General features: G+C 48.1%; 2 protein-coding genes across 12 annotated transcripts in view; one reads left to right on the top strand and one right to left on the bottom strand.

The window, feature by feature from the left end:
* The first annotated feature begins 1,718 nt into the window (after positions 1 to 1,718).
* On the top strand, positions 1,719 to 11,931 carry rcor2 (REST corepressor 2). 4 transcript variants are annotated; one of them, XM_064329149.1, is made up of 14 exons: positions 1,719 to 2,094; positions 2,781 to 2,867; positions 3,757 to 3,892; positions 4,274 to 4,330; positions 4,902 to 4,982; positions 5,133 to 5,185; positions 5,357 to 5,518; positions 5,791 to 5,915; positions 6,073 to 6,139; positions 6,355 to 6,597; positions 6,876 to 6,953; positions 7,861 to 7,918; positions 9,624 to 9,859; positions 10,075 to 11,931. In XM_064329149.1, exons 3-14 carry the CDS (start codon positions 3,772 to 3,774, stop codon positions 10,447 to 10,449), a joined length of 1,656 nt encoding a protein of 551 aa, XP_064185219.1. In that variant the 5' UTR covers positions 1,719 to 2,094; positions 2,781 to 2,867; positions 3,757 to 3,771; the 3' UTR covers positions 10,450 to 11,931. The 4 variants fall into 4 exon arrangements, with proteins under 4 accessions (XP_064185219.1, XP_064185221.1, XP_064185220.1 ...); XM_064329151.1 differs by having other exon boundaries at positions 3,766 to 3,892; XM_064329150.1 differs by lacking the exon at positions 2,781 to 2,867 and having other exon boundaries at positions 3,766 to 3,892.
* The window catches only part of LOC135251571 (serine/threonine-protein kinase MARK2-like), a 31,012-nt gene continuing 16,849 nt past the window's right edge, over positions 11,708 to 25,870 (bottom strand). For 4 of the 8 annotated variants that reach the window (XM_064329141.1, XM_064329147.1, XM_064329139.1 and 1 more), the window contains 4 exons: positions 24,802 to 25,065; positions 20,526 to 20,552; positions 17,236 to 17,271; positions 11,708 to 15,423 (listed from right to left, as the gene is read on the bottom strand). In XM_064329141.1, the coding sequence (XP_064185211.1) occupies positions 14,970 to 15,423; positions 17,236 to 17,271; positions 20,526 to 20,552; positions 24,802 to 25,065 (781 nt within the window). In that variant the 3' untranslated portion in view covers positions 11,708 to 14,969. Of the gene's footprint in view, positions 15,424 to 17,235; positions 17,275 to 20,525; positions 20,553 to 24,801; positions 25,069 to 25,870 lie in introns of all 8 variants that reach the window. The other 4 variants (XM_064329146.1, XM_064329143.1, XM_064329142.1 and 1 more) reach the window with 4 other exon arrangements.

Consider the following 25,870-nt stretch of genomic DNA (forward strand, 5'->3'; position numbering starts at 1 on the left):
GGACAATTCCGCATGATGGTATTAAATCACTGCACTTTATGGCCAAAACTGGAGGGCAGCTGACCTGTTTTTCAAATACGACAGCATAACGCTCTGTTGTCTTTGCAGTGATACCAAAGCCACACACGGATACACACGCGCGCAGTGGCGCGCGCGCGCAAACACGCGCGCAGATGGCCCACCAAAAGCCCCGCCCCATGCTCTTTGTCTTCGGATAATCTGTCTCGCGACCAGGGTGGCGGGGGGTGCCATTTCGGTGGGGGGGGGCGAAGAGGTCATAGAGTTCTCCACCAGGCTCGACTGTTCACTTCCACGTACGGCTCAAATAAAAAAATTTAAAAAATAAGCGCCTTTTGCTATTCTTGTCGAAGACATCCACAATAAAATCATAAATTCAGCATAGCTCGACTATGTCCAACATACAATTCATGAAATGGAAGATATAACGAGAGTGACAGCCTCATGCCAGTGTGACAGACCTGAGATACAGCGTCTTCCTGGTAAATGTGTACAGGAGCACACATGAAGATCCCAAAATGGTGATAATAGGAGGTGTAGGAACAATATAATTGCGTTTTCTTGAGCATTCCTTATAATGACACGCTACAGGCCCTCAGAGCTGTGTTAGGGCTATACGCTCAGGCGCAAAAAGGGGAGATGGAGGCTATGAAAGGGAGAGCTGGGGAGAGCAGACTCGACGCAGGAGGGGATGGGTAGAGAAGTGTGATTCAGTGAGGTGATGGAGGTTGGAAGACAAGAACAAGAAGAGTAAAGGGGGAAGACAACATACTGGGAGAGAAGATGGAGGTGCAAGGCAAATGAATGGCAGGAGGGAGCAGAGAGATTTGTAGGTGTGAAATCAGGAAGGAGAAGCTTGTGGAAAGAGGGGGATAGAGGGAGGGCTATGCTGCAAGTATTTAGTCGATGTCATTTTTGAAGTGTTCTTGTTGAAATGCATATGAACAACAATGTAACAAGTAAGCCTTGTATGTTTATTAGTAAGTATTTTAATAAATGCCATCATTTGTTCAAATCATTCATTCAGACAGATCTTTGTGTACAGACCATATACAAAGAAAGTGTTTGGCTTTGTATAAACCATAAATATTGTTTAAAGTAGCACTCTGTAGTTGCTGGTTTTAACACATCTGAATTCGGATAGTAAATATATTTGGAATTAAATGTGGAATGAGGATTCCATATGATTTTTGTAAGGGTTTTTTCAAAACACAGTGCAATTGTGAGTTCTCCCACTGTCTTTTCTCTGTCTACTTGCATACATTAGTGCAAGTCTGGACGACCACAGCACAGCGATGCACATCTGATGAATCCCTTCGCGTTCATACTGCAAAGTAGCTCCGGACCTGCGATTTACAATGCTCTGGCAGGAGGCTGGTGAACTTTTGATTAAAAATAATTTACCAAGGTATCTGGCTCTGTCCGAGGTTTTTATACACACCATCTAACTGTTAGGTATTCTACAGTAAAAATCCGCCTCGTTGATACATTTAATAGAATATTTGTTTTAATAGCATGCCCACTACTATAGCCGAAAATAACTGAAAACCGTTACCTAAACACAAATATGTAATTAATAGGTGACCCATCTGTATTCTTTATTGACCTGGGTGTGCACCGATAGGGTGGGACTACTTTTTTGACATAGAAGTTAGTTGAGGAGACTGACGAGCTGGCGGCGGGGCAAAATCCGTGTGCGAACGTGGGATGTACTGAGGCTACCCGGCACAAGCACACACCGACACTGACACACACTGTATGGAGACGTTTTAGAACGATAAGTTAAGTGAATAGCTACGGTTGTGCATTCAACGGTAGCTGTGCAGGTTTATGATTTCGTATATGATATTATTCGACCACCTACAGAGATAGTTACCTACTTAGCGTGATTGCTAAGTTTAAAGAGCTCAGTTGATGGCTCACTAGCTATTCGTAGCTAACGTTTAACTAGGTAACGTTAGCTGATGTTACTAGAGAATATTAATTACTGGAGTACCAATTCTGCGTTAAGACAAAAGGATCCCAACTTGACACATTCCCGTTCGTAGACGAAAGGAAGGATACTGAAGGGGACAGGTAATTAAAATATACATTCAGCAATATTTTATTTATTTATTTATTTATTTTACCGAGCCGGTCCAGACACTCGTTGGATTGCAGGTTTCCATGCCATAGCCAAGTTAGTTAAGTATTTTGTTGATGTTGCCTAGCTAGCAACATGAGTACGAAAGGGCATGAATGGTGAATTCTACTTGGCAAGATTTGGTATTCTACATTTTGACTATGATGGTAACAAGTGTAAGGTATCTAATGATAGCATGTAAAGTTTTCATTGCAGTTTTGTAATAATGTTGCTGCTTTGTTGCAAATTATATTTATAGCATATGTATCAAATAGTATTAACCGAGGACAAACTAAGAGTATTGGTTGCAACCTAGCTATCAATACGGATCTGCAACCTTTTTGTCAGTGGAGCTAGCTATCAATACTGACGTCTATTTAACTTTTGAACGATTATATTTTTTTCTATTCGCCTAACATTATCTGAAGCGTTAACATAATCTAATTTTGTAGATAATTTAGTAACTTGTAAAAGTTTTTTTATTGTTTCCACCTTGCCAAATCTTCATTCAAAATCCACTATAAATTCAGGAAGAAGTATTTGCTTGGTTCTTCCTTCCCAGCTAATGTTAACGTTTGCTTTGTATGAAAGGATTTTGGCTTGATGAGTAACGTGCTCTTGTTTGAATGCTTGTGAATAGTCACTTGGGGGTTATTCGTCCAGAGTACAGATAGCTGTTGAAACATGGACAGCTCCTACGTATAAGTTACAGTTCCATCTGGCTGATGTGAGTATTCCATCTCATGGAAGCGAGAATTAAGTGCCAAATGTATTTAGCTATTTATTTTATTTTTTTTAACGAAGAGCCACAAAACATTAGCCCGGTCCACATCTGGTTTTTGTAATTACCGCCTTCTTATTTGGCAACACAATGCCGTTAGCCTCTGTGGGTACGAGAGTATTGTTGGAACAAATGAGGAACTTGCACACAAGATGAAAGACAAATCAAATCTTTTTTGATTTGTTTAAAGATATTCCGATTCATAATTCAGGCATCCGGAAACAATTGCAAAGCAAGCAGAAAGTCACCAAACCATTGAAAACTTGGTTGATGAGCTGAAGTGACAGATACCGACGTTCTTGTCCTCGTTGTCAGGCAATTTTACTTTGAGTCTTAGAATAAGCTGAACTCCGTCTAGATAGGCTATCGTGTTCACTGATTGAGTGTTATAGGCGGCTACAGGTGTGCTATTTTATTTTCCTACTCGGTGCATATTCCTGCCCTGCAAACTGCGCACATGTATTTACAGTAGAACATGCTTAACCTTTTCTCCACGGTCACATATATGCTCTGTTAGGTTTCATAGTAAGTATTCTCACATGTATTCATAAGATATAAATGATGGATTCTTTGCATATTGAGAAGGCTTGCTGTTGTAATAAGGGTATGTCCAGTTGGTTCTTTGAACAGATCTTGAGTTTTCTTGTCATATTTTGCAGTAGTTGCTGCAGAAATAAAATACAGTTCAGTTCATTGGCTTAACCATTAAAATAGATTTCTTTTTGAAACACACCAGGCTTTAAGTTAGTTTTAAGGTTCAGGAGTACTGTGATTATCAGAATTCTTGTTTCTTGTAATTGTAAGCACATGACAGATGAATTTGGTAACGTCTCAGTTTTATCAGGGAGCCATGCCGTCAGTGATGGAGCGAGCTGGGTCCGGTGTGTTGTCCCGTAGCAGAGCCAAAACGGTCACCAACGGTAGCAGCCAGCTTTATGAGGAAGAGAGCAGTGACGAGGAGCACTCACATGGTAAAGATCTACTCGGACTACTATGGTATATACTTTCAGCTGTAGTGGTACCATTTATACTGTAGGTATTAAATACTTTCTGCTGTACTGGTACCGTGTATACTCACAGTGCTGTATGTTTTCAGCTGTGGTGGTACTGTGTTTGTACTCTCAGACAGGGCTATGTACTTTAAACTGTACTGTTGTAGTTTCTACTCAGAGCCATCTTACCTACTGTTTCATCCAGTATCCTACTCTTTATTTCCGTTTCACCCCATCTGCCTTTTCCCTTTATGACTCTCTTCTGCCTCTCTTCCTCTTTCCATCCTTGCCATCTTTCCTGTGCATTTGTGTAAGGGTTTTTCTTAGAGTAAATAATCTCTACTCATTCCCTCTGCACAGATAGCATGATTCGGGTTGGCGGAGACTACCAGGCCCAGATTCCAGAGTTTAAACCAGGTATGACAGGAGGTGGAAGGGCGCAATAATATTTAAACAAGAAAGCAGAAAATGGAATTGAGTGAAAACGGTTGGACATGGTAGCTGAAGCTGAATTTTTTCCCTTTGGTTTTTGTAAATATGGTCGTATATACATGGTCTTAGAGTGAGGATGTGCTTGAGATTTTAAATTGTAATATGATTGTCTGAAGGAAATACTGTAATTATGTGAGAGTAGTGTGAATGTGTTAGTGTGTATGTGAGTGTGCAAATATGTGTGTTATTTAAAGCAGTTTCAGACCGATCATAGTTCAGAGGGTGCGATGGTGGGCAATTGAACCCTTGGCTGCATAGAGAGATTTGTATATGTGTTCAGTGTCTGTGGATTGATTGATTAGTCTTGATGTGAAACATAATATACTTTTCTAATCTTATGCACTTGGGATCACATCATTGCAGGATCACAACCTGCCTTACTTGTGGTAACACACACAAAAGTACAACATCTAGAATGGAAAGATCAGCAGACCTGAGAACATGGAGGCCTGACTGTGTTATGCTAATCTGAAGGAGTGTTACTGTGTGTCCACAGACAGCCCAGCTCGCTACAACGAGAAGAACCAGAAGAGCATGTTAGTCTGGTCTCCGAATGTCCAGGTTTCTGACGCCAAGTGTAAGAAATTTCTCTCGAATCTTCAGAAGTTTGACAAAATAAATCATATAGCTCTGTTAAATGTGAACTGAGGTGTTACAGTCCAGTGTGTTACAATTTAAACTAGTCTGTACTTGGTCTTTCTCAGCCTTGTCCTTCTCTTCCTTTCAGTGGACGAGTACATTCTGATGGCGAAGGAGAAGCACGGCTACAATATGGAACAAGTATGTCCAGATTTTTCATACTAGAACATAGCTGATATTCAGCCTGTGTGCACAGCAGCATAACAGTAGTCCAGTTCCTGTTCTCAGCATTCTCTCAGACCTGTCCAGTTCACACAGGTATGACTGCGCTCAACTGTGTCTGTGTTTGCCCCCCTTTCCCCCGGGCATTAGGCTCTTGGCATGCTGCTGTGGCACAAGCACGATGTGGAGAAGTCCCTGGCCGACCTGGCCAACTTCACGCCCTTCCCTGAGGAGTGGACGGTGGAGGACAAAGTGCTGTTTGAGCAGGCCTTCAGCTTCCATGGGAAGAGCTTCCACCGCATACAGCAGATGGTGAGGGGGGCATGAAAGGGGGAATGGGGAGTAAGATGAAGCTCTCTGGACTTGGTGTATTGAGGTTAGATGTATTATTAATGCTTAAATCATGATCTGCATTGATACATTTTATATATATGATATACTGTATGTGTACTGCATCACACATATTTTGAGGGCACTGTACATACTTATCGACTTTTATAGAAAGTTGAATGGAGTCAGCCTGGAGATATATGTAGTGTCTATGAAAATACTAATTGGCAGAAATGGGTTTGGTGTGTTCCCAGTTGCCAGACAAGCTAATCTCCAGCCTGGTGAAGTACTATTATTCCTGGAAGAAAACTCGAACCCGTACCAGCGTGATGGACAGACAGGCACGGCGCTTGGTTAGCAAAAGGGAGAAGGACGACAGGTGAGGGAGAGCTTTGGACAGAGAGAGAGGGAGCCTGGAGATGGGGGATTAAAGAAGAGGGGGAAAGGAAGGGAGGTATGGATGGATGATCACTGACAGGATGAGGCTACTCTTGCACAGTCAACAAAACTCAGCAGTTTAACCCTCCCTTCTTCAGCAATGACGACATGGAGGAAGCAGACCCAGGGAGCGACAGTGATTTTGAAGTTGACACCAAGAAAGAGGTGAACAGTCTGAAGTCACATTGGACATTTCCAATTCAGTCCCGGCACTGCTAATTTTGTGTCTTTGTAAAAATGACTCGTCCAGGCGTTCAGAACTATAATGTTGTACATTGGTACTTGTTGAAGCACCTTTGACTTAGAGCTTTTTTGCTCTTACACTGTGCCTTCATACTCTGTGGCTGTTTAAGCATTGAAATGTGTGTTCATTCTCCCAGACCCTGAAACAGAGTGCAAGCAGTGGAGGAGTGGGCGAGAAGGCCGTATCTGGGAGATCTGGCCCAGTCCGGAAGGAAAACCAGGGGAGTCAGTATCGCCACCATCCCCTGCGAGCTCGCCGGCGCCCCCCGAAGGGCATGCACCTCATCCAAGAGGACATCACGGCTGTCTCCACCTCCCCCGATGCAGGATCCCTATCAATACGACAGCTGGACACCCAGCTGGTGTCGCTGAAGAGACGGGTAACTCACATATATCGCTCTCCCTTTTCCTTCCCTCTGTTCCATCTCTCAGATCAGTTTCAAGGATAAAACAGTCCGGATAAAAACAGGAATCTGAATTTGAACAGAGTCCCGCAGACCAGAAAAAAATTGTTGAGAAGAGCACAGGGAAATTGACCACAATGCTGCTGTAATTCTGTGGTGTCTGGCTTTATGGATGTTAATTTTGTCTTGTTAGTGTTGGTTGATTTACTTGGAATTGGGTGCTCTCGTCCCTCCTCTCTCTCTCCTGGTCTCAGGTGCAGAGCGTCAAGCAGGCGAACAGCAGTTTGAAGAAGGGCCTGGATGGAGGGATCGATGCTCTGCGTCCCTCTGAGGTACACCCACACCCTGCTGCAGCCGGAGGGATAGAGGCACTCTCACACCACATACGAACACCACCCCCCCTCCTTTTCCACTGCAGGGCTAGAGCCAGGCTAGCTCAGACTGGAGTATAGTAAGAGCTCAGACGAGAGTGTTGTAAGAGCTCAGACTGGAGTATAGTAAGTATAGTATAGTAAGCTCAGACAAGAGTGTTGTAAGAGCTCAGACTGGAGTGTAGTAAGAGCTCAGACTGGAGTGTAGTAAGATTTCAGACTGGAGTATAGTAAGAGCTCAGACTGGAGTATAGTAAGAGCTCAGACTGGAGTGTGGTAGGAGCTCAGACTGGAGTATAGTGAGAGCTCAGACTGGAGTATAGTAAGAGCACAGACTGGAGTATAGTATGAACTCAGACTGGAGTAGAGTAAGAGCTCAGACTGGAGTACAGTAAGAGCACAGGCTGGAGTATAGGAAGAGCTCAGACTGGAGTATAGTAAGAGCACAGACTGGAGTATAGTAAGCATGATTTTCCATTTCTTTACTTGCTACCAGAACTGTAGCATGACTGGACACTGCATGGCACTGGTGTCTGCCCAGCTGAGAAGGCCATCTGGACCACAACTTTCTCTGCAGTCCGAGGATGAGGTTTTTTGTGAAATAGGCAGACTTATTCACCTTTGGGTGGCTTGCTGTCATCAGCAGTGGTAACGTGCAGTTTTTGCCGTTTATTCCTTCAGTTTTTCACAGCAGCACCCTTAGCTGCGCTGTAGCCACTCTTGTGCGTAGCTGCAGTAGCTGGTGAGGTGACGGCAGAGGTGAGCCTGGCTCCAGCCCCGCAGAAGGAAAGGTCCAGGAGAGACCCTGAAACCCTGAGGGAGCAGCTCAGGCAGACTGGACTCACTCTCACATCTTCTCTTCCCACAGACTGCAGCCAAGATCAGCTCCCGCTGGACCACCGAGGAGCAGCTCCTGGCTGTGCAGGGTGAGACGTCTGCAGATTTGGCCGTGAAGAGGCTCCGTTTAGCCTGCGGCTAATCCGTCTGTCTCAAAGTACTGCTAGAATGTTGCATTGTAGTTGCATTGTAGGATTCGTGGAAGCTTCCGGAGGATCTGGGGTGAAGACGACCGTTTTGGTGTTCTAAAGTTGAGGTTGAGGGGGCCTCATGAGTGGTGCATCGCCATGAGGCAGTTGTTCTTAGTGCAGACACGCTCCCCATGGTCCAGCCAGATTGGTTTGTACTGTTGCCCAGGGCTTAATCTCTGTTGCAGACTTAAGTCTACATCTGTGGAGTAATTATGATGGGCTTGGGCATGAAATATTAATTATTGAAACGCAATAATTTTGGCTGTGCAACAGTGGCTTTTGCAACAGAAAAATCTAGTTTACCCCGAAGTAGACCACCAGTTAGCCATTTCCTGTCTCATATTTAGTATTGCCTTTTCATTGCAAATAAAAACACTGCCAAACTAATCAAAAAATATAAGTTTTGTTTATTATTTCAGAGGTGAGCAATAATTCATTCTGTTGCATTGATGAAAGTTTTTTTTTACAATGCTAATTTGAAGCTGTGACATACTAGCTTATCTATTCACTGGCTATGGAAAATGTTATGTCAAATCTTGCCTACGGTTAGCAGTTTTCTTTTGGCTATAAATGGACACCACAAATAGTCAGAGAATGCAAGAGGTGTGTGCTTCTGAATTGAGCTTCCCATGTGACATGGACTAATTGGCTAGTCTTTCAGATTTCTGGCTTTTTTATGTTGTCTGTTCCCATGGTAGTAATTTTGGCTATACGTTTACAAAGTGATAGACCTGTAACAGGATAATGAGTTAGTGATAAGGTGCTTCATGAAATGGCTGCATGAATTAAAGTGAAGTGTTTTTATTTGTGATCTTTAGTACATAAGACAAAACTGTTCCGAGGTTTAATTTGTTTGGAATGAAAAAAAACAGACACTGTGAGGAAGACTAACTGCGGTAATGAAGAAGACTGTGTTTCAGACGGGTCCACGTTTAGAGGAATTCTAAGCTTCATTTTCTGATTGGAAGAGCTCTCTGCCCTCCGAACCTGTGATTCATTAGTCCAGCTGTCAGCCATTACTTGGATTAGCCAGCGTCCTCCCCACTCATGGACAGCCCTGTCCTGTTGATGGGATATTTCTCCAGCCGGCTGACGACCATCCAGAGGGCCATCCAGGAAACGGAGGGCATCGATCAGTCGGGCATGTCCTGCGTCATCGCTCAAGAGCGACTGTTCCGGGTGATCGAGTGCCCGCAGTCTGCCTGAGTCAGCTCCACGGTCCCCTGGAGCTGCAACTGCGGCAGCACAGCTGGGTGCTCGCAATTAAGGAAGCGTTCTGAGGCATTCCCCGAGCCAGTGCTTTCAGCAACACGTGACTGTGCTCAGCCAGCCAAAATGAAACAACGCGGGTAACGTTGCAGCGGACTGCGTTTTTGGCACACTCAAGCTGCAGCGCACCCTTCCTGACTTTGGTTGAGGTTGTTGCAGCTGTGGGATGGGTCCACAGTTGCTACTGGGCATTCAAATTGTTGTGATACAACATGACCATGGAGAGACGGCATGATGATTACATTTGAGTGCAGTGCCAGGTTGTCACTCGGTAATTATGGGGTGCAGGGGTGACAGTCTTGTGCTCTCATGATTCCCTCCACTCTTTCCCCAGCCATCAGGCGATACGGTAAAGACCTGGCCGCCATCGCAGACGTGATCGGGAACAAGACCGTCTCCCAGGTCAGCTCCTTCTTTGTGAGCTACCGGCGACGCTTCAACCTGGAGGAGGTGCTCCGGGAGTGGCAGGCAGAACAGGAAGTCCTCCATGGGCATGCTGGGAGCCCAGAAGACATGAAGGGCCTCGCTGAGGCAGGAGGAGAGATGTCAGAGGGCACCGAGGAGGATGAGGTGAGTTGAGATGGTTGGAGAAGCAACAGATGGAGAAATTGGTGTAGATGTGATGCTAGAGGCAAAGGAGGGAAGCAGCAAAGAGAGAGTGTGGGAGGAACTAAATAAAATGTGAAATATTAGGGATTGTGATAGCAGAATCAAATAACAAATGCCAGTCTGAATTCACACACTCTCTTTTCAATTACCCATCTCCATTTTCTTTATCTTTTCAGGACCAGGATGGTGGAGTGCCCCCTCTCTCCGAAACTGGGACCTCCCCTTCTAACAGTACCAGCACCACCAGTACCTCCACCTCAAGCCAAATCCCCCCTCCCCTGTCCCAGCCTCCCCCGCTGCTGCGCCCGGCTCCGCCCCTGGCCCCACCCAGCCTGCTCCGCCAGCCTCCGCCCCTGCAGACCCGTCCCCTCCAGAGCCGTGCCCACCACAACCACCCGCCTCCACCACTCATTCGTCCTGCGGTCACCTCCACCCTCCACCAGGGGGCGCGAAACTCGCTGGGCTCCAGCCTGAGTTCTTCCCCCTCCCCCGCGGGTCAGCATCCACCCTCCCTGCTGGGTCTGAAAGTGGAGCCCCCCCTTTCTCACTGAGGAGGGGGGTGTGGACGCGCTACCTCCAGGACTGAGGCGAGAGAATGGCGATACAGAGGAGAACAGACATTAAGGCAGCGGCAGTAACACCACTGTCTGGGCATGGTAGCATTGTTCTCTAGTGCCCATCCACTACGTCCTCCATTCTACGGCTGGGTCTGCTAATGCTGTCCATGCTCTTCTCCCCATGCTCCATACTGGAACCCCACCGCTACACAAGGGGAACTTCCCTCCCTCACAACTGTTGCCTCCTGACACTATCCATGACAAACCACTGAGCTGCAGGATTGGCTGAACATTCGATCCTGGTCTCCAGGGCAAATGGCAGAACACGCCTACGCATCGGTTGCCATGGCAACAACGGATACAGGTTCCTTCTCTACTCATAACCAATACCCCCTGTGGCCCCTGAACCCTCTCCCACCCATCCCCCATATTAAAGAACCAAAATGCATAAATGGGAATATACACTGGATGTCTTTTGATGGTGAAGATGCCATGACGACAGACTTGAGCTGTCCCTCGCTTGTCTCCATGGTAACATCAGAACCTTTCCAACTGTGAGATACAGACGCAGGCAGGTTTCCATAGAGAAGCACTGTCAGTCTGCTGGACGTCAGTCATTCTGTCCCAAAGGAAGAGGGATCACATTCCCTCCCAAAGACCAGCACAGAATCATGCGATACTGAGAGCAGCTGTGTGAAGGTACTTTAGATGCCATTAGCTGTGTAGAGTAGCGGTCTAGACTGAGGAAGAATAAGCATTAGACTGGAAGGGCTCGAGTCTCACACACTAACTGAAAAACAAAGCAGCCAAGCACTAAAGATGCTTATACAGCGACACTTGAAAGAATTCCCTATTTTCCTTTGTCTGTAAGATGTTAAACTGGATTTACTTGTGATTTTTTTTTTTTTTAGAATAAAAATGTTTGTGCCAACACTGGAGGGATTCTGACCAATGATTTATAAAATAAACTCCATTCCAGTTTGATATACATAGAAGTATGTGTCCATTATGACGGTCTTGTGCTTAAGCGTAAGGCCAATTTGAGATATTTACTGAATGTTCCCATTTACTCTTGGTTATGAGGTAGAGGTGGTGTCGTACATATTGAAGCGTTGACAATGAAATGCTAGTGAGGTTCAGAGGAAGCTGCATCCATATCTGACCAAAGGTTGTGAGGCTCCATCAAATCCACTGTTTCTCAATCAGCCTTCTGCCATCCAAACCGCTGAGGCAAATCATGGAACACAGCCAATTTCAAATTTAATGCCATTTTTGTTTTTATTACTATCATTGTTGAATTGATCATCTCTTTCCACAAAAAAAGAACAAAAATAATACATTTGAGTTGTCACCCTCCCACCCCCACCCGGCCACTTGCGCAGTCTATGACACAGAAATCATTGAAAATTACAGCAATGAAAAAAAAAAAAAAAAAAACAATGTGAAAAAAATCAACCCTGAAGAAAAAGACAATAATCGGATTCCCAGCACCTTAAACAATAATCATCTGAAAGAACGACAGATATTACATATTAAAAACAAGAGAAGAAATCTCAAAGATAAAAATATACAGGTGTGCACAGGTGTCCCCACAAACCGTTCAATTGCACTGCAGGTCAATAATGCTTCAGCCCTCCTCCTCTGCCTCCCTTCCTGCTGCTGCTGACAGACTGAAGACCGTTTTTCCAGCTAAGGGTTGTGAACAGCTCTCCACCGGCTGATGTACAAGGTTTCCGACACCCACTGCACAGTAGTGTTGGGAAGGTCCAGGCTCAAAGTGCAAACACACACACACACGCACACACGTGGTCTCATCAAGGTAATTTAACCGTGTATGAACTAACCAATTGGGAGAACTGGGGGAAAGCGCAGAATATCCACACAGTCTGACCACAGTAAGACACCCGCTACACAGAGCGCATGCCACGTACACGGCTACAGGAAGGATGCAGACTGTGATGCACAGGGCCCAACATGGACGACTGTCTGGCCCGGAGCTGTGTGGGGCTTCAGCCTCACCCACTTGAGACCAAGCCAGCCAATCGGAACACAGCCCTCTGGACCACAGACCAAACCTCCCATTTAGGCCAGGCCGATGGAAGCAGACACAGCCCAGGACTCCCCTCAGACCATCACCACTCATCCCAACCCACACACACTTTTTCTCAGACAGCATTTAGCCAGAAAATACACCAGAGCAATAAGTTCATGCTGTACTGGCAAAGCTGGACATGGATCTCCTACAACAGCATCATGAATCACTGTTCTCTACTGTGTGTGTGTGTGTGTCTGTATTACCACATGCGCCTCTATCAACACACTGAAGACCTAAGACGTTCAATGCTTTGCAAAAGAAGAGAAGCCCTGTGACGAACATTGTGTGAATAGCATGGAAATCTTTCTGCATTCAGTTAGATGAAACGATGAAAAGCGTTACAGTACGATACTGCAGTGCATTTCAGAAACACCGCTCGTTTGCATAATTTCATACGCTCTACAAAGACGCAAACGCACCGACGAGTAGCCCGTGAGGGGCTCCCAGTCCGAACCGATCTGTACCATACACTCGCCCCTGGGAGAATCAGTCCTAGACATCACTGCAGTCACATCTTCAGGCTAAATTTACAATGATTCAGACACAGCTACTTCACCATGACACGAGAGGTTATCCAAGTTTGCCAATGCACATTTTCATTTGTCACAATATTTATTAGTGAGCAGTCATCGAGCTTAATGCACAGGGGAACAGAAAGACCAACTTAATGCTTTGCGAGTTCTCTTGGCGACAGCACGTGTGTGTGCTGATTCTAGAAGGGGGGCGGAGTCAGTTGGGTTGGCTTGTACTGCACTGGAGCTGCCTGTGCATGTGTGCACACACACATACCCTCCTTAAATAAAAATATCCATTTCAGGGTGGGGTCAATGCCTGTATTCTCATACAATGAGACTGAAAAGAACAAAAATTTGTAGCATCTCTGCTTCAGGCAGTGCTCAACTGAAGCAGTGTCTTTTTAATAAACAACATAACGCCAAAAAAGAATCAGCACTAAACAACACAACAAATGAGCAGTAGTCAATTAGGATCATCATTATTACGGTTATGATTACAATTTTATTTCGCTGCTCTCATTCAATCATCATTGAAAAGATATGTGTGTGAGGCCAGTAGCCTTTTGGTTGAAAGTACAAAAACAGAAATTCACCCCCATGCTCCATATTAAATACTCCTATCAAAAATAAATGATGATAATCATAATGATAATAATGATGATTGGGTTTGAATTGCACGCTGTCACGACCATGTCACATGACCCTCCCAGGCTGGGGGGTGTTTGTGGTTGGACACCTCAACTTCACTCTCGTTTAACAGTAGGGGGGGGAGGGGGGGTCTCAGGAGAGACGTGAGCAGGCTCAAGTCAACAAATTTTCAAAAACGTCAAAGATAAAAGGAAATCCTGTTTTTTTTTTTTTCCAGTGATAAATATTTTCATATATTTATAGATATTTTAATATTCATACTTCTGTTTAGCTTTCTTTTGGATGGTTTGGGAGGCACGTTTCCGTTTTACATTCGCTGTACAAAGGCGAGATACAATCCAACAGAACAAGAAAAAAAATCGCTCAGCTTCTCATTCTCAGTTTTCTTCAGAAAGGCAACCAAACAGACCGAGTCCAGTGCAGCGCTTTGAAACCTACCAGCAAACTAAATTACAGTTAACCCACCAATGATTACACGATTGGCCCTTAATTACTTACTTAATTTTCTAACTTGACCCCTGTGGTAGAATTTAACCTGGGAGGGATGGGGTGGGGGGTGGTGGTGGGGGGGGGAGGGACAGAACGACCAAGTGGTGGGAAGCGTGACATCACCAGAGAGCTGCGGGTTGTAATGTGGACCGTTTGCTTCCCCACAGGGTGAGACGCTCTGCTGTCTGGTAATCAGAGCGAAAGAGAGCCGCTCCCCCCATCCGCCTGCGAAAGACGCGAGAGGGCGGAGAGGCGAAGCGCGTGGCGTCGTCGTTTGGGCCCAGGGACGGCGGTTTGGAGTGAAATGGCCGCCCGCCCCGCCTACCTCTTAGCTTTCTGAGGCCAGGTGTGAGGGGGTAAGGGGTGTGATCTGGGAACCAACAAATAACAAGAAAATTCACCACAGGCAAAGAGAACAAAAATTTAAAGGGAACGGGGGAGGGGGGAACAAAACAAAACAGAAGAACAGCCCCCCAAAAAATCCACCTCCCTAAGCTACTCCTCTCCTACAAGCCATGAAATCTCACCCCGCTTCCTCTGCAAAGAGTCATCACACGACTCCTCATCAAACCTCTACCTCTTCCTACGATTTTTGTCTCCTAGCCTTCCTGCTTCAGTCCCACTCTTCCTCCATCACTCGTCCTCCTCCGCCGCCTCCTCTTCCTCACGTCAAAAGCCCCAGTCCCGCTCCGTCGCCCCGCGAGCTTCAGTCCCTCTCGTTTAAGCCCCGCCCTCCTCCTCCCCTCCCCTGCCCTCCCCTCCCCCCCTCACAGTTTGAGCTCGTTGGCGACCTTGGAGGCGATGTTCTTGAAGGCGATGGAGGTGCCCGAGATGCGCTTGAAGCGCACGCCGTTGAGCGAGAGGCGGGGCAGCTTGCACACCTCCATCTCCCACTGCACGAAGTCGTCGCGCGCCGGGTTGCCCGACACGCACAGCAGCATGAAGCGCTCGCGCAGCTCGTACTCGCAGCTGTTGGAGTCCAGCACCTTGCGGATCTCCTTCATCATCTCGCCGGGCTCCATGGACGACGTGGTCTTCATGCTCCAGGTGAAGCGCAGCGAGCGCGGCTTGGTGTCCTTGGCGTGGTGGGCCAGCTGGGGCGGGGTGCCCCCGGGCACGGGCGAGGACGAGGACAGGGAGTCCTTGTTCTCGTCGCCGGTGGAGCCCAGCACGCTGCCCGGCCCCTTCTCAGACTTATCGCCGGAGCCGCTCAGCATCGGCCTGCGAGAGGAGAGGGGGGGGGAGGAGGAGGAGGAGGAGGAGTTTAGAGATGGAGAAGAGGAGGATGTGTGGGTGGGGCGTGCAAAATGGAACATTAGAGTGGGTGAGACAGAGGGGATGTGTGTGAGAGAGAGAGCAAGAAAGATATAGAAAAGGAGTGAGACAAAGAGAGAGAGATAGACAAATAAAGGGAGATGGTGCGAGAGAGAGCGAGAATACAGAAGACATGGTACAGCAGAACAGATGGGTGGGATTGTTTGGCATGCACAAACAGGAATGACAATGTTCATAGAGGAAGTAGAAAAGTGCAGGAAGAGAATGAGGTTGAGGTAGAAAAGATGACAAAAGAGAAAACAACAGGAGAAACAGTAAGTGTCTGTGTGCAATCTTAAGGCTTTGTGCTCCAGATGAAAATGACTCACTGCTGGGCATACAACAGTACATTCTGCCATACATGCACACATAACCAGCCCAGCTGCCAGAAACAGGCTAGGCTGGCTTCAAATGTTCCGGATTCTCCTCAGAAGATCTGAGGTTGTCCCCACAGGGCACACTTTGCAGCTGGAGCAAAAAGCCCTTTTAGAGCATTCTGGAAGAACGGGGGAAAGTGCAGTCACACGCAAACGAGATTTTCCCCAAATACACCCAGGGACACACGCACCCACACGCATCAGTCAGCCAAGCAACCGTGACAGACGCGTTTTCCGAAACTCGCAGACCGATACGCGTCTCACACCGGCGTTTGGAACTGCGAGTGTGGAGCTGTGTGGTAAGCCTCGACTGCTCTGAGCAGACTGCTGAACGGTACAGGAAAAGAATGGCAGTTAGACACCAACCTCTTTACGAGTACACCCTGCCTGTGTGTGTGTGAGGTGCGGTTCCTGTTTGGACTTACCCAAGTGTGCTGCACTGTTGTTATACATTTAAGAAAGCGTGCGTTGGGAAACCGCAGATTAGCACTGGAAACTCCCCGTCGTCTCACAATAAAATCCTCTGAAGACTGAAGGGTATTTTCCTACGCTCTATATCCCAGGGAGCACTGCTTCCAGCTCCGCAGCACCTTCTTAATTCCCTCAGAGGAACACCAGGAGGAGCATTATTCCCCCTGCAGGGATGCATTAAAACTTGCTGGCTATATGAAGGAATCACAGCAGTATCGGGCCTGGCATTCTAACGGTGCTAGAGCCGACTGGTCTAGAGCAGGGACCCCTAAGACGGAAGTTTGGCCCCTCTGAACCAGTGGTTTTCAAACTCGGCCCCTGGGGCCCCCCTGTGTATGCTGGGCTTCGTTCCAATCACCATGAATCGGGCACGGCCCGAGCGGACGGGGCCTACTGCCCCCAAAGCCGTGCGTCACAGATTTACTCAGCGAACCGGCTCAACAGAAACCCCCGTGCCCATGTGAGTACGCTAGCGTACGTTACGACTGCTATGATTAAGGAGGTTAAGGCAATGGGTGAGATGAAAGTGGGATGGTGAACTGATGGAGGAATGGCGGCAGCGGAGGAGGGGTGCCTCCTTTTGAAATGTGTCTTTTTGAGGTCGTTAACTCCCAGCTTTTCAATCTCAGCCAACCAATCACACACAGGAAGAGACACCGCTAACGATCATACAACACACATTATTATTCTTACACAGACTTACACAGGCATTCATTATAGCCAATCACCACACTGATTTGAGATGACCAAATTAAATCCCCTAATTAAAAAAATAAAACATTTCTCCCCAATCAAGGCATTCCGTGCGGAGTCTACTCATTGGCTGATTTAGGGAATCATTGGTCGGCTCAGTCGTGCGGCTGTTTCTCACCTGCTCCCATCATCCCGACCCTCTCCCTCATACGGGCTCCTCGAAGAAAAAATGGAGTTTAGTCTCATCGAAAGCTTTCGTCTCTCCACCAATCAGCTCTGGAAGAGGCCCTTCCAGCACAGCTGAGGACGGAGCAGCACCCAGCCCGCCCAGTTCCACGCCCAGCCCTGCGCTCTCGGCTTCACTCCAGCCTGCTGACGCGTGCTCCGCCGGGCCGCACCGCACGCGCTCACACCAGAGACGCCCGTGCGGGGACACGGGCTACGGTCTCTCCATGGCAACACGGAGACCAGCGCCCCTTTTTAGTTCTGCCCGTTTCTGTGACCACACGAATGTGCGGAAGGGTCTATTCAGCACGTCCGGGCCGTTACAGTAAACGACTTAACGAGGCACTTAAGGCCGATGGGTGGTGTGTGTTAGATGCAGAATAAGCATCATGGGACAGAAACGGAGCAGTTTGTCACGGTGCTGCTGGAGCACGCTGGAGCATGCTAGCGCACGCTAGCGCAGCGGCGGGGTGAAGCCCAGAGCTCCAGCCGGGGAGGAACTGGAACAGAGGAGCCAGAGATAGAGGCAGAGCCCCAGCGCTCTGACGCCCAGCCATCACCACCACAGCCTCTACCGCACTGCCCTCCACCCACACCTGCGCACACACACACACACACACACACAGTACTCCCACTCAATACACACACACAGTACTCCCACTCTATACACACACTGCCCTCCATCCACATACACACTGTTGTCCCACTCTACACACACACACACACAGATGCAGCCCTCCCTCTCTACAGACACACACCATCCTTCCACTGTACATAGACACACACAGTCTTTCCACTCTACACACACACAGTCCTCCACACCCACATATGCACACACACCCACACAGTTCTACAGCTCCACACACACTGCCCTCCACCCACACACAGTCCTCCACACTGTCCCTCCACTGTACACACACACACAGTCCTCCCACTCACATCTGCACAGACACACACACACACACAGATATACACACTTGCGCGCACACACAGATAAGTTAGGCAGATGGACACAGATGAAATTCCAGATCCAGTTTCAGCTACAGCCCACAGCTGAATTTGTGTTGAGTTGCCTCCTGGACAGAATCCATCCCAATTATGCTACGCTGCTCAACATCACTGTGAGAACGCTACACTTCAAACAGTGCTGTTGAGAAGCGATAGCATAACACTGCCACAACATTATGAGTAACAATATGAACACACAGAGTGGTTAGACAGATAAAGTGTTATTGCTGAAACCAGGTTGGTCAGTATGTGGATTAAATGAATATTACAAATGAGAATAACAAGTCACCGATCAACAGATGATAGGGGTCTTCAATGAATTAGCAACTCAAAGATGATGGAGAGAACTGAAAATGTTGAACGTATAGTACATGTACACCAGCAACCACCAGGGGGTGCATGTTGACCAAAATATACCAAGAACATAAAAATACCATGGTGCCCTCTGCTGGTTGTATTTACGCAGTTAAATATCATTGTGATATGCTCAATCAATTTTTCAATCCTTCTATAATCTTTTTATATTTACTTAATATTAACAATTACCCCCAAACACAAGATCTTACACTAACAAATTAAACCCCTAGTTGCTTTAGACTGGCGGTAGTCTTGCACACACTGTATTGGCAGATCTTTTAATTTCTTAATTCCTGCCAGACTTGCCAAAATACTAGTCAATTTCAAACGTTTTTTTTGTGAGATCAGCTCGTCACCTTACCTTCCATTGAGAGGTTGTAATATCTGTACCCTGTGACTCAGCCATATTACCAGTAAAAGGCTGCGTCAGCAGGTAACATAGGCAAAGCAGGCTGGGGGGCAGCGGGTGCCGTTGGTTACAGCTCTGAACTCTGGACCTGAGGGCTGAGAGACTGGCTGCCTGTGTAAGTGAAGCAGGGACCTGCAAGCTCTGCACTAATTCAGCAGGTCCCAGAGATTCTGAACCAGCTTCTTTGGAGTGGTGCACTCCAACATGATTCACCAGCCCTCTACAGTGTAACCCGCTGGCAGTCTCAGAGCTGGGGAAGGGAAGCTGACTGGGCTCAGTCAGGACCAGAGTCACGCTGAGGTGGGTCAGGTGGGTGAGTGGGCTGCCCTGGATGAAGGCACCTCCTGCATAATGAATGAGATTCAGAGACACTTCCTCCCCGGAGCGGAGAATGTGTCGCGTCCGGCTCCTGTGTCCTCTCGCGTTTCCTCAGACGGGCAGACGGGCGGGCGGGGGGCTAGGCGCCAGTGGACCACACGACGCTCGTTTCCCCGGGGTGTCGCTTTACCGCGGGTGGGGGGTGTGGGGAGGGTGGAGAAGAGGGAGGCCGGGGGGAACGTGTTACCGCGTCAGAAACGCGGGGAGGGGTTTTAGTGCGACGACGGTCCCGGGTCAGCCACGTGCCGGTGTGTTAGAAAGACAGAAGAGAGAGATAAACCACGTTTCCCAGCAGACACGGCAGCGTTAGGCCCACCCCCAGCCCTCAGTATCCTCTCCCTCCGTCTGAGCGCGCTCAGACTGGCGCAGAGTGCTGAAATGACACGGACGCCTCCTCCTGCTCGCCAGCTGCCCCGAGCTCCGATCCCACCGCTCTAACAACCGCACACTACGACCGCGACCTCACCAGCGGCCGCTCCACAAACAGGGACTGACAGCGGGGCGAACCGGCGACACCAGCCGCCGGCTGGGCTGGAGCTGCAGATCTTACACCAGGAGCTAATCAGCAATTCGATTACATGGCAGACTTAAGCACTTTATCCCCCAGCCAGAGTGACTATCAGCGAATCCCAGGTGAGGAAATGGTGCTCTACTTTGCCATCCAGTCGTGTTAATTATAGGCTGAGTGGGGCGGTAGGGGAAACCTTTCTGGTGCATTTCTTAGGCTGGTTCCGTCGCATTCTTTCAGCTCGACTACCAAACAGGTACAGCGAAGGGAGCGCACACCTTTCCTGGCGATGGCGTCATCAGTTTTGGAGGTGCAATATCATGCTACACAGGTTGGATACGGACAGATGGAGCGGGGGATGAGACGAGAAGAGGGGAGAAGAGGATGGGCGTTGTGTGCGGAGAGAGGGAGGGCTGTCGGTGAGTGCGTCAGGCGAGGGCGTTAGTACCGGCCGAACCGTTCACACAAACCAACGGTGTGAATCCAACCATAGGCACTAAAATCAGAGCAGGACGAGGGACAAGGAGACCAAAAAAGGGGGGAAAAAACGGAGGAGTGAAGGTGGGTTGGTGCCATTTCCTACCTTCTGGGGAACCTGAGCGAGAGATTTCTACAAAAAAAAAAATGGGGAGGAAAGAAAAAAGAAAAACATATGTACACGAACGTGTGCACAAACAGTTCACAGCAAACGTATGGTGCTTTCCATGCGAGTTCACAGGAAGACCTGCCCATCAACACGCGGGCAGACCTTTAGCATGCGCAAAAGCAGTTACCACACGCAGAACCAATAACACGACCGGTGACTGGTCATGGTATTTGTTTTGCACCAATCACTGGTTGCGTTATTAGTTTTCTTGCGCATGGCAGAAGGTTTTGCAGGTGCTAAAGGCCTTAGTAAATCAGGCCCTAAGCTGCTTCATAGCTAACACACAGCATTCAGACAGCTTTCCCTGTGGCACTGTTGCTACGTTTGTACCGCCTTATGGCAGCGCTGTGGGAACGACGCGCTCTACGAGGTCTCGTATGAGCGAGAAGCACTGCTCAGCAGTCAGCATGACGAGTTCATTGCACAGAATGCAGCGTGTTAGAGGTAATACTTGCATGGAGATGGGGTAGCTCCAGTATAGATGACATTCTGCTATTTTCCCCAAGAGAAAATGAAAGATTTGGTCTTTGAACAAGAAGACTTGTGTGCTGGTCCTCGCAATCAATGAGCGTACTCCTCCCCCAAATATTAAGGAACTATCCACACCGGTATTAGTTCTGAACAGGCCTGAACCATTTGACCCTGAAAGATGGGTGACCTGGGTGAGAGGCAGGTAGACATGGAATAGTCTCTTCCTGATGGTAAACACGTCAGAATAAAGCACAGTAACTGTGCTGAACACAAACACACACACACACCCTCACACACACACGCTCACACACACGCACTCTCACACACGCTCACACTCACACACGCTCACACTCACACACGCTCACGCTCACACTCACAGTCAGTTCATCCATCTTGGGTCATGACTCTAGCTTCCATCCATACAGAATGACAGGTCTCATCCAACCACGGAGGCTGTACTTTTCAATACAACGTTATCTTTAGATTGGAAGTCATAGACAAACCAGACTCAAGCATATGTAAAAAAGAACAAATCATTTTTAAAAGGGCCTTCCAAATATTCACATCATAAAGCTACTGTGTAACCAGGTCAAATCAGGGCTAAAAAGAAAATGTACCCGAACAAAGATTTATTTCGAAAGGACAAATCCAATAATAAAATAGGCATGAAGGAGGCTATGTCTGTAAAACAGGTATAACCCACACAATAAAAGAAACCGGCACAGACTATAAACTAGGGGACAGAGGTCTGAGTTTATGGCATTCATGATGTCATGGGTAGCGCAGAGGTCAGAGATCAGACTGAACAAACAGGCATGTGCGCGCACACACACACAGGCTCGCACACACACACACGCATGCTCGCGCACACACACAAGGCATGGGCGGTGCCTGCATTCGGTGAGCTGGCAGTCCTGCGCACACTCGGTAGTGTGTCACTGCTCTGCCACATGAACAGCACAGCTCTCTCGCTCTCTCTCCTTCTCTCAAACAGCTGTCCTTCTCTCTCTCTCTCACACACAAACAGCTCTCCCCCAAAAGTCTCTCTCTCTCCCCTTCTCTCAAACAGCTGTCTTCTCTCTCTCGCTCTCTCTCTCACTCACTCTCTCAAACAGTTCTCTCGCTCTCTCTCTCTCTCCCCTGGTAAAAGCGGCGCACTCGTGGCTGGGGGGGGGGGGGGTCGGGGGGGCAGACCCGTCACTCTGGCGGCGAGCGGCTGCTGCTGAGGTCAGTGAATATGATCCTCGGCGAGCCGGCCCCCGAAGGAGAGCTCAGTTCCGCAGCACCCACACCACGCCGAGCATGCCAAGGTGTCCCCGGCGTGGGTATTTTTAGTCTTTGGTTAAGCAATACCTCTGGGGGTAACCATGGTAACTGTCACCACGACGGCATCTTCTTCAAAGAGCTTTTTACTCCCCCCCCCCCTTTCCTCCTCACCATGAAAGAGTTTAAATCACAGCTCAGAGAAAAGCGTGTGGTGTAAGAGCGCAGAAAAGCTGGATGGTCATTTTCTTCAAAACCTTGGATATCAGAGAGACCTTTTGGGCTGACGCCGGTGAAAACCAACTCTGGCCCTCTCGCGGTATGAACAGTGCGTGCGTCTGTGCATGTATCGCTCCTGTACCAATCTCCTGCACCCCCCCCCGCCCCCACGAGACATACCCTCCCACCCCCACTCTCTGCGGTTAGCTGCGCTCCCTCTCTTACAGTCCCTCGTTTCCTTCCCCTGTGTCCCTACATCAGTGCACTTCTCCAAACCATGGAGGAGAGAGAGGCAGCGGCCAGCTGAACCTGAGGTTCTGGCGCCCTGCAGCTCAGTCCTCCAGCAGGTCTCCCACAGCCACTGCTAGCAGAACAGGCCGCTTTTAAGCAGCAGACAAACCCGACGCTTGAACTGATTCAGCTAACGCATCCAAATCACATGCTTCAGGGTTTGACGGTGAAGAACCCCCCCTGAACGAGGCCTCCAGCGTCCAGCATGGGACACCCTCGCTTCTACTCTAAACCAAAAATCAGGAAATAAATTCCACCAACAAAGCTGCCATTTTCAATCTGTTTTTTTCATTAATATGTTACCTCTTACATCAGTGATCTTTGTTCCTGGTCCTGGTGGGCCACGGGGTCTACTGGTTATTGTTGTTACTTGACACTTAACTGATCAATTAAAGCTGCCGATTTCACAACTAACTCGCCTCAGCTGGTTTCTTGGGTCTGACTTGGTTGCTGATATTAAGACGAAAACAAAAACCAGCAGACCAACCAGGATCGCTGTCTTACACGTGATTATTCAGCCTACAATGTGCCGGTACATACACACACACTGTAAAAGGACTATGTGGGTATAATTTTAGAAAACTAACAACAGTTTCACTTTTGGTTGCATGTACCAAGTGTTTGGCTCACACAACTCTGAAAAATCCTCAACAAATCCAATGAATTTTAATTCCCTGAGAGCAATCCATGTTGATCCACAAATCTCAATCCTTGGCCATGAAGAGCCTTACATAGACGGACGCTGGTCCAACCCAGCCGTCCGGCAGGATTGACACTTCATTCAGCAGTCCAGGGAGAATGAGGATGTTTCTGACCCAAAAGCATTACAGTGTTGGAGTGGTAACCTCCAGAGAGCTGTTAATGACCGTATGCCCACAGTGCTAAAACCACCACCATGGTCTCCCCACCACATAATATGAGTGCATGTTTAACTCTGGTACACCACTCCAGGAATCTTACTGCTGTAATTCAATGGGAGCATTACTGGTCCATTATCGCAGGGAAATGGTAAATTTCACAGTGAAACCCAGGGATGGAGATTGGTTGGACACACCACGCACCATTTAATTTTGAGTTTAATGTATCCAGACAGCTCACTTACCTGGGTTCACGTTCTCACATGGATACTACATTCTCCAAAGAGAGTGTTACCACCCCAAGCTAACGAACATTGAGATACAGTGCAGTGGTGAGAAATGAGGGGAAATGAGAGATGGAGAACTAAAGGCAGCTGAAGCCAACACATTTCCAGCTCCCAGCAGTACAGAAGAGCTCAGAAGGGACAAGGGGAGCCATGACCTGCAGTGAAACATCGCTCTTACTAAATCTGTTGGGAAGGCACGCTCGCAGGATCGCGGCTTAACCTGAATTCTGCGCCGCGAAACAGCCAGGAGTTTGAGTGGAGCGCCGGACACAACCGCCAGTGCATCGCGGGGCCATTACCCACAATCCACCACTCCAACAGCTGTTAAATCCACTAATCTGTTCAAATGCAGATTTAACAGGAGAGGGCTGATGAATGTGGTCTGAAAATCAATTCGTCACACACGAGCCACTGCCTTCCCATTGGCTCAGGTAAAAGCACTTTCACTTCCCCTTAGCACTTCTGATAAACAGGAAACAGAAGAGGTGGAAAGCACATCTTTATGAGAAACGGGTTATAAAGATGCCCTCAGAACTATACCCGCCATACACAAGAGCCCTTTCCCCCAGTAACCCAGTACCAGTGAGTGAGCTGTGTTGGTCTACCAGGATCAGGCAGATCTGCATTCAGTTCTCTTTCTCCATCGTTTCCTTTCTCTCCCATCCCTCTGTTACCAGCCCGTTACACACCTCACTCACATTCTTCCTTTCATTAAGCCCACCACCTCTTTTCCCCGCCCTCTAAACCCCCAGCACCGCCACCGCCACCAGCGCTGTCCCTCCACCCTCCGTGCGAACCCATCCGCCCGCTCCGTCTCCACCTTACCTGCGCACAAACTTGGAGGTGAACTTGCTGAAGATGCCCGATGCTCCGGGTCGGCGGGGCTGGCTGTTCCCGTGGGAGAGGGAAGGGGAGGCAGGGGGCCCGTTGTAGGCCGAGGCGTGCTGGTCCCGCGTCGCCCTCTGCTGGCCGGCGTGGAAGGTGCTGCGGCTGGCCACCCCCCTGGGGAAGTTGGTGCGGTCCGTCACCGTGGCGCTGCTGATGTTGTGGGCGGAGGGAGACGCCCCTGGGACCCTCTGAGAAGCAGTGCTGCTGGACGGAACCATGTTTGAGGAGGGGGGTAGAGAGAACATGAAACTAATAAGCATTAAGCAACGGAGCCCTTCATACAGCTTTCTACTCACATACCCATGGCTGATTCACAGGAAACTGAACCCATCACAAACCACTGCAATGCACTGACAAGAGCAAGCAAACTCTTCTGTGAAGTCAGGTCATGTATGTATGCATGTACGCAAGCAAGTGTATACATATGAAGAACAATAATTTTAACTAATTTCTATGGCAGGTACACTGGTACAATATCTGGCCTATGCATGAAGTAGTCTTCACTGGGATTCCTGCATACTGCTGGAAATGAGCCCTGAATGAGGGCATCTGCTCTGCTAATCCATCATTACCCACTAGTGCAATCCCATGGGTCCCAGTCACAAATAACACAAGAACTGTGCCAAGAGGGTCAAATGGCCAGCAGTGGGAAGTATCCAACAGCATACTGTCATCGCCAAGCTACAGCCTGTTAATAGCCATTAAACTGAGCACGGCTGCATTGCTGAAGAAACTTTGATGACTGACTATTCAGATGAGGACCAGTAAGGATTACAGATTATAAAATCAATACAAGAAACCACTATGAAGAAATTTATACAAATTCCCAAATACAGAGGGAGTCTTATTAATAAGCAGAACCTTTGCTATTTGTGTAACTGGAAATGAACAATTGCCTGTTTTTTAAAAGCATGTTGTTGAGCTAAATGTCCCATAATTGTGGGATTGCAGGTACTGGGTCTCACAGCGTTAAAGCCATTTCTCAGGAAGAGAGATGATTTCTTAA

The sequence above is a fragment of the Anguilla rostrata genome, chromosome 3 (assembly GCF_018555375.3).
Source record: "Anguilla rostrata isolate EN2019 chromosome 3, ASM1855537v3, whole genome shotgun sequence".
NCBI lineage: Eukaryota > Metazoa > Chordata > Actinopteri > Anguilliformes > Anguillidae > Anguilla > Anguilla rostrata.